Source organism: Spermophilus citellus, assembly GCF_964194105.1.
Source record: "Spermophilus citellus genome assembly, chromosome: 13".
NCBI classification, from domain to species: Eukaryota; Metazoa; Chordata; class Mammalia; order Rodentia; family Sciuridae; genus Spermophilus; species Spermophilus citellus.
The window spans coordinates 105,156,324-105,165,244 of NC_138193.1; the positions used below are offsets into that span (position 1 = coordinate 105,156,324).

The 8,921-nt window shown below is 52.6% G+C and overlaps 1 protein-coding gene across 1 annotated transcript; it reads right to left on the minus strand.

Annotated features, from left to right (window-relative positions):
• Window positions 1-270: 270 nt before the first annotated feature.
• MYCN (MYCN proto-oncogene, bHLH transcription factor) lies at window positions 271-6,261 on the minus strand (the record flags this gene model as incomplete). The annotated part of the gene is given in 4 exon segments (XM_081264964.1): window positions 271-1,762; window positions 4,018-4,912; window positions 6,105-6,176; window positions 6,178-6,261. Coding segments are annotated over 4 exon segments (1,656 nt in total). The 3' UTR covers window positions 271-1,157.
• Between the last annotated feature and the right edge of the window lie 2,660 nt (window positions 6,262-8,921).

Sequence of the window (8,921 nt, forward strand, 5' to 3'; positions counted from 1 at the left end):
TAATGTCCCAGCTGAATCTCATGAAGGGCTGACTATAGGAAAGTGCTTGTCACCTGTGGAGTACCACTGCTTCTCTGCCAGTTTGTATAATCTTGGAGAACTACCTCAATCTCCAAATCCAGTCTTCTCCACCAACTGGAGACAAGGACCCTTCCTCCCACAGCAGGATTGCCCAAATGTGAAAAGGCTGTTAAGTGGAACTGCGTTCCCGGGACAGAATTTGAACTAGCGTTATTAAGGAATAACATTTGAATTGCATCATTTAATTGCTATTTATTTTCATAAACATGAGGTATTTCAAAGTGCTATAAGATGCAGCACTAAATATATACATTTTGAAGAAATTAAACACAGAACTTTGCATTTACCCAGTTCTATGCACCAAACATGAACAAATACATTAACAGGAAGAAACAGGCTAGGAAAAGGCATATATATATAGTAAATTTCTTTACAAAAGTTTCTTAGTTCAAAAAGTGATAAAGTAATATCTACTCAAAACTTTCACAACTCATTTTCATACGAAAATATAAGTATCAAATTTAGTTATGTATCAGCATTATACTAAAGTATACAGGCAGTGTAAGAATTAGTACAGTACATAACAGAGATTAACAATATATTTGTATACAAAACATGCTCCTCAAACATTGAGGTATTATTACAGTACTTAGGTGTGAACTTCCAGTCTAATACTGGCCGCAAAAGCCACCTCTCATTACCCAGGACGTATACAAAAGGTGGGTGTGTCAATGGTATTTACAGAAATGTTCCCCAGGGGCATCAAATGGCAACCCCCTTACATGGCATCTGCTGGAACTTAAGCACCATTGTAAAAAGAAGGAATGACTCTCAGTTGTTTGAAAACTTGGAACGAACAAGGTGACTTCCACAGCCCCAGAGGCTCCCAACTGTCATGAACTTCCTCGGCTGTCACAGAAGTGAGGTGCAGGAAACTGCAAAGCCACCCAGCACCCCATCACATGGGCTCTCCGAGGTCCTGGTAGAACCCCTACATGTCCTGCCCCCCACCCAGATCCAAATGACAGGGGACCGATTTGAAAGTAAACCAACATTCTTAATGTCAACACAATGTTTGTTTAAAAAAAAAAAATCAAAATGTGCAAAGTGGCAGTGACTGTCCATTTGAGAAAGGTTTAGCAAGTCCGAGCGAGTTCGATTTTCTTTAGCAACTGCTGCTGTCTTGCCTGCAATTTCTCCTTTTCCAGCAGAAGCTGGTGCTCCTCGGCCTGGAGGGAGTGGACATACTCGGTGGCTTTTTTCAAAATGACCACCTTGGCGGCCTTCTCATTCTTGACCAGCTCCGGCACGTGGTCCCTGAGCGTGAGGAAGCTGGATCGCAGGTCATTGCGGCGCTGGCGCTCTAGGATGTTGTGGTTGCGGCGACGCTCGCTGTCCTCGGAGTCTGAGTTTCGAGGGCTCAAGCTCTTGGCCTTTGGTGGGATGACGCTCTTGAGGGGACGGGGGGACACCTCACTCTTGATCTTCTTCTGGGGTGGCGCATCCTCACTCTCCACATAGGGAGAGGGTGCGGCATAGTTGTGCTGCTGATGGATGGGGACACAGCGTTTGAGGATCAGCTCACTGGACTGAGCCCTCCCCAGGCCCAGGGCTGCGTTCTTGGGGCGCACGGTGATGGTGAACGTGGTGACAGCCTTGCTGTTGGAGGAGGAACGGCGTTTCTCCACAGTGACCACATCGATTTCCTCTTCTTCATCTTCCTCATCATCATCCTCGTCATCTTTGATTAAAGAATGGAGGAACATTCATGTGAGACAAAATGTTTGTGTCTAAGTCCCTTAGGGCAGTCTACAGTAGGGTCTGCTATTATTGTGGATCCATCAACATTCGGACAGAATGTACTTATTTTGTCTCTTTAAATATGGAAATAACTTTTCTTTCCCCAGACCCCTAGGGTGCTATCAATTTCCTTTCAAGATTTTTGCAGGTGGGACTGAAGGTGGAGCTCAGTTGTAGAAAACTGGCCAGCATGCGCAAGGCCCTGGGCTCCACCCCCAGCACCAAAACAAAAACACACACACACACACAAAAAAAAAAAACTAGCAGATGGCAGAAATACAAAGAATCTGAGCCTGAGGTCCAACAGAATCCTGGCTCCATGGTACTCTAACTGCAAGATCCTGGGCAAGGTACCGGAACCTGTCTAAGCCTCAGTTTGTTAGCTCTGCAATGGGGATAATAACACAGCACCTTTGAATTTGGCAAAGACTATGTAGACTTAGCCCAGAGCTGGGCTTAGCAGACAGATGCTCAGTAATGGGAGCTTTTAGCATAATCGCCAGGCAATCTGCCCCCTGGACTCAAGCACATTTCCATCTTTGCATTTCAGGAGTCTCATTTGTCAAAACACATGGCTGAGTTTGATTTTCCCTCGTTAAAAACTCGAGGAACACGTTTAATTAACTAAGGAAGAAAAATAACTTTAGTTCCACAAATATGAGTTTCTTACAGTAGGCAGTTTTGCATCTAGCAAAGAGCCAATCTTAACTACAGAGCCGTAACCCACAGAAGCTACACACCCCTGAACGGGAGCAGTTCCTAAGTCACCAACAATAACAGCAACAACAAAACGTGTAGCAGCTTGTGTGGGTTTTCCCTCCTCTCCTCATTTACTACCATGCTAGGATAGAAAATTATTGTTTAAAATGCAAGCATGAAAATCAAAACACATCTTCTGCTTGATCTGATGGGGACCGGAAAGCTGAACAATTGTGGGATTTGTTCTAAAGCTGAAATGGGAGGCTGTTCCAGTCTGTGGGTCCCTTTAAGCCAGTGTTTTGGTTTTCTGCCAAGAAGACAGCTGTTGGAAGGAAATGCTTCCTCACCGAAAGCTGTCAAGGCACAGACATTAAAGGGACAGAGCCCTTTCAAACTGCAGGCTTATCACCAAGTTCCCTTCCAGGAGCCTCAGAAGGATAGGTTCCCAGCCCTGAAGAAAACTTAGGCTTTTTATCCATCTGCATTGTGAAAACACTGGTTCTCAAAGTCCAAGAAGTCTCCAAGGACAAGGGCTATTCTAGTATTGGGGTGGAGTTCTGTACCTCCAGAGCTCAAGGCAAAAGCTAGGTTTTTTTTTTTTAAAACCCTTCTCATCCATTTAAGATATAAATACTCATAAAAGAACTAATCTCTGAGTCCTACGGGGATGTTTGCATTCCTGGAGGGGCTGTAAGTGCCCACCCCCACCTTCAAGAGCTCAGGGTAACAAAACACAACCCAGGTCTCCAATGAAGCTCCGTATTCCGGCTAGGAGACAAAACTGGGTCCAGTTTTCACTACACAATGGAAAGAGAAGCCCCCTTGAGAATGTGCACAGCCGCTGCTGCACTTGCTGCCAGCTGTTGAAGGGGAGGGAGGGCGCCCGGTCACCCCCAGCCTCTCAGATCCTTGGCCTGGCTGCTGGTCAGGCACACCGCCGCCTGCTGGCCACGCACCAGGAGCAAATAGCCCACCACCCACGGAGGGCCGGGGGAGGGGGAAGACCAACGTTCAGGAAAAAAAGAAAACCAGTGCCCGCCATCTGTACAGTCTCCTAACTTCTTGTGCCCTAAGTAGGATCTTGTATAGCCCTTGTGTCTTTTTGGGGAGTCTTTCCCCGTCTGACCTGGGACTGAGTCCCTTTCCACCTTGGCGCTAACAAGTTTCTGCCCTGGCAAAGAACCCAGCAGCCCTTTAACCCCTACTCGAGTTGGCCACCAACTTTTCCCAGGGTGGGAACAGGGTGAGGCCAGCCGTGGCCCAGAATAAGGTTCCCAAAGAAGGTGGGAACAACTTCAGGGAGGTGAAGTTGGGAAGAGGCACTTGCTACCCCAGCAGCTGTCTGTCTTCGACCCTAAGAGACGCTGGTGGGAATCAGGACCTATGGGCCACCAGCGCTGCTGCTCCCCAGAGTCAAAACACCAAAGCTGACAAAGGGACCGCAACCCTCAGCTCCAGGGCCCCAGGGCGGCAGCCAGACCGGGACACAGGCTTTACCTGAGTCGCTCAGGGTGTCCTCTCCGGAGGTACTGAGGGCCTTGTGGTCACCGCCGTTGGCAGGGCGGCCGCCTAAGCGCGGAGGGGCGGCCACCGCGGCACTGGCTGGGGCTGCTGCTCCAGCAACCGCAGCGCCCACGGCAGGGGAACCAGCCGGGGCAACCGGCACAGGCGCTGGATTCCGTTTGTTCACCGGGAAGGGGAAGACGACGGCGGGATCCACGCACTCGGCGGCCGGGTGGGCAAGCTCCGCGGGTAAGGCAGCTCCGGCGCGGCCAGCTCCGGCCGTCTCGCCGTGCCCGCGGCCCGCAGGGCTGGCAGCTCCCGCTCCCGGGGTGGCGGGACCCGCGGCCGGCGGCCCGCGGCCGTGCTGCAGCTTCTCGCTCACCGCGCGCTCCAGCTTCTCCCGAGCGGAGAAGCCGCTCCACATGCAGTCCTGGAGGATGACCGGGTTGGGGGTGAGGCCGCCCAATCCCCCCAGGCCGAATGCGTCCTCCTCGGCGGGGTTGCCCCACAGGTCGGCCTCGGGCAGCAGCATTTCGGTGGCCCAGTGGGAGGGCTCCGGACTCTGCTCCGAGAACCCACGGCTGGGCGACAGGGGGGGCGTAGGCAGCAGCTCAAACTTCTTCCAGATGTCCTCCCCCGGGGGGGTCGAGTCGGGGCCGCCGAAGTAGAAGTCATCTTCGTCCGGGTAGAAGCAAGGCTGCAGCGAGTCAAACTCGAGGTCTGGGTTCTTGCAGATCATCCCCGGCATGGTGGACGCGGTGCAGCTCGGCATCGGCTCGCCTCCTCGCTGGCGACTAAGCGCTTCTTTCCGCTCTGCTCTTTTTAATACCGGGGGTGCTTCCTTCCCGTGCGGTATGCGAAGGGCGGGGGCCCGCGCCAATCTCCAACGCTGCGACCAACGACACACCAGGAGAGAATGGGCAAGAGTAGATTGGGGGACGGGAGTGGGCACCCCCTCTAGCCCAGTCACCCAACCTCCCTGGCCACCCCCCCACCTCCGCCCAGAGCTCCCGAAGGTGGAGGAAGTTCTGCTTCTCGTTCTCTCCCTCCCTCCTTTTGTGTACAAGCTGTCTACAACAAGGGGTGGGAGGGGGCATGCAGATGCAGGGGGTGGCGTGGCTCTGCAACTTTGCAAACTGCCATTTCATTCACACAAGGCACTGTCTGGGGGAGGGGGCTGTTCAAGCTACAGAATCCTAGTTCTTTACTAGCACGCCAACAAACCCCACTTGCACCATCGTTGGGCCAGCTGCTCGAAGGAAGTCCCGGCTCTGCAACCCGGCTGCCGGGCATAGGATTTCGAGTACCCTCCCTCAATCCCCTCTTTGTAAAAATGCAACCTTGGGAGTGCAAATCATAGCAGGGGATTTAGGAAACTTTGCAAATGGAAAGAGCCTTTCTCTAGACAGAGACCAACAAGAGGCACCCAAATCCATAAACCTCACCCCTCCTCATTTGAGCCGATGCCCTTTGGCATTCACCCGTCGCAGGGATATCCCTGCCAATAGCTTATTTTGAAGCTATCCAGCCCCTCCCCCTCCTTCCAAATCCCCAACAACGACCTCTTCCTGGGAAGGGGGCGGCTGAGCCCCATCCTGGGAATGGTGCAGGGGCGCCGGCGCGGGGAGGGTAGCAGGGAGAGCGCGTCTCCTCTAAGCTGGAGCGGTCGTGACCCAGATTACCACCGCGGGCAGCCTCGCCCCGACTAACCCCCTTTCCTTCCTCCGATGGCACCATTTGGAGAAGAGCCCCGGCTTGGGGTGGGGACACACCGGCTCCTCGTCAGCTCAAACATAGACAAATCTTCTAGAGCAGGGCGAATTTCTTTTCGCTGAAGCCATTACTCTTTCCTTGCAAAGGCTGTAAAAGGATTAGGGCGGGTCTCCTCCAGCCCGGGTGCCTATCGGGCTGAACTGGCTTTTCAGGGAAAACCCCGAGATGGTTTTGTTTCAGAAGCATAAACAGTCCCCCGGGCACATTCGGACGCCTGGTGCGCGAGCCGCGATCCCGTCCAGGGCTTGCCTTGCCGCGGCGCTCGCCGCTCCCCGGGCGCCTGGCGGTTTGCAAGCCCCGCTCCTTACCTCCGGTCGACTGCCGGGGATCCGGAGGCGATTCTGCGCTGGGGTCTCCGGGTGGGCTGTGGGGGTGGGGGGGTCCTAGGGCGGCTGCAGTCTGTGAGCGCTTGCGCCCAGCTAGCGCTCGCTCGGCTCCAACCCAGTTCCCAGGAGCCCCCCGCATCCACCCAGCGCGTCCAGACAGATGACTGTCACTGGCTGCGCTTTGAAGCTCGGGAGATATTATTAACTGAAAAATCTGACACACCCGGGGGGCGGGGAGAGAAGGGGGCTGTGGCGCAGACAAGGGGGAGGGAGAAAGGCAGAGGAAAGCGGCTTTACCCCGCCCTCTTGATTTCCATAAAAATCAGGGGAGGCGCCAAGGCTTTCGCGCCAAAAGCCACTTGCTTTTCTTCTTTGCAGTGGAGGTTGCAAAGCTGGGAAGCCCGGGATGTTCTCCTCCCGCCCTTTTGGACCCCCGGGCTTGCACCCGGTGCACTCCGTGAACCAGCTGCGCGCCGAGCGGTGCAATGCAGCAACCACCAAGTGGGCCTGGCAATTGCTTGACATTAACAACAACAAAAAAAAAATTATTATTTTTTTTTTTTCTGAAGGGCTCTAGAGTATAGGCTAGGGAGGCGGGAACCGAGGCTTCTAACCCAGTCCCCGCCTAAGCTGCATTTGTGTGCAGCTAAGCTCGAGGCCAGCGTTGAGCAAGATCTTGCTCGGGTGTGATCTGCGAGAAGGGCTACGAGGGTGCAAAATGGGAAGGAGCGGACGCGCCCATTTAAGAACAGACCGAAGGCTTTTTCTAGTCTCAAATGGAAAGGAGGAGAGGGGCGCCCCCCTTGTTTGAAAATAAATAAGTGCGGGCTACCAGGGTGGCGCCGCGGTGATTTCTTCGGCCGAAAGCGACACCTCGCGGAGATCCAGCAGAAAGCGGAGCCGCCCAGTGTCGACTGGGGGCCAGAGCGGGCGGCCCCGCAACTCTCCGCTGCCCTGGCCACAGCTGGCAGGTCCTCACCACTGAGCATCGGGGCGTTGCGGCCCCAGTGACCAAGGGGATGGACGTCCGTCCCTTGCAGTCGTCCCCACCTCTCCCGAGGAACTTTTTCAAGCCATCGTTTTCCGAAATGATGGGCAGTGGGTGCGTTTCACAGAGAAGGAACTGTCGTCACACCTCCCGGCTCAAGTCTTGAGTCTAAACTGTCAGAGGCACAAAGGAAAGCTGTTGTTAGGACTCCTTTCTTTGTGCCTCAGTTTCCTCGGTTGTGAGGTGGAGTGAGCAGCGGTGCCTACTCATTGGCTGTTTTGAGAAATGAGTTACAAAAGAGCTTAGAATAGTGCCCAGTCCATGCGGGTGTTGGCCATTATTATTATCAGAGCACGGTAATTCTTCCGGGGAAATTAACCCTCTGTGGAACCCTGTTTGTGCTGTTGGGCCCCACCCCCGCAAATCCTCACTCGATTCTGGGAAGGGATTTGTCCCAGCTCCCAAATTCCCCAGGAACGAACCGGTCTCCAGCAGCCCCTTTCACAACCAAATACACAGCGAGTGGAATTTTGTCTTCAAAAACATTCCTGAGGCTTGTTTGGGGGAGGGGAACCTGGCCTCGAAGATTGGGATGGGCAGGCTTCCCCATTCCCCATTTGCCCGACAACTGGAAATGCCACCCCACCCCCTTCGCCTCAACCTTCAGCTAGTTGAGGGTATGAATGCAGAGGGTCTGGGAGCAACCCATAAAATGCTTAGTATTAGCATTTGTGAAGGCATTCCAGCTGACCCTGGGTGCCTCCTTAATTCGGGAAGAGAGGCAGATTCCAAGGGCTCCAAGAAGTAGTTCAGGAAGGAAGATGAGCCCGGCTTCCACTGCACCTTTCTTATTATTTCCCTCACATATGTAAAACACATCACTCTTCCAAGCCAAGCCCTCCTGCTGCATTCTCTCCCTCCCTGCGTCCTGGCTTTTCCAAAGGAAAAAAGCAAAGCAGCCCTGACCTTCCATGGGTAGTTTGTGTTTAACTGAAATATTTGTTTAATGTCCTCCTTCCTGGGAGACAGGTGCAGTTGGCCTCCTTAACCTGTGAGTTCCTGGGGCCGAAGAATACTCGGGGCACAGTAAGACATCTGTATACAGTAGGTGCTCTAGGATATTGTTAAGGCCCAGAGCACCGAATGAGACCTTCTAAGACGCCCAGATCTTCCAAGGCAGTTTGAGTTTATTAAGGACAGAAGGGGATGGTAACAAATGTGATAACAGAATCTCTTTCAGACTCTCAAAACAGCCTCAGAAAGTGTACTGGAAGCTACCTGTCCCACCTTCCTACCAAAATGGTGAAAATAGGCCAACCTGGGCCTGGCTGGTGCATGTAAAATTCCTCTCTTGCCACACTCCACCACATCAGTAACGCACCCTCTGTGGTAGCACAAGTGTAGCAGGAAAAGAGAGAATAAGGAGACCTATATGCCTCTGAGCAAATCCTTTATCCATCCTGGACCTCAACCTCTAATTTGCTTTTAATGCAAGCCAGCAATTACGGACATGTCTGAATCTGAAGGTTAACAGAATGATAAAATGCAACAAATATTTATTGGTACCTTCCTTTGCAAGTAGAAAGATAAAAGACTGTACATAGAGAAAACTTGCCTAATGCCCGCTCTGGGTATACTTGAGGAGAAGCCTGAAAATTCCTCTTCCAAATGTTGAAACACTCTGGGGCTGTGTGGACACAAACCAAACAAATCTTTCAATGACTTCAGAGCCAAGGTTTTGTTCATCTCCTGAGCCCCAAAGTGGATTTAGAACAGAGACGACTTAAAAAGTCTCAGGATCTCACCGTGGA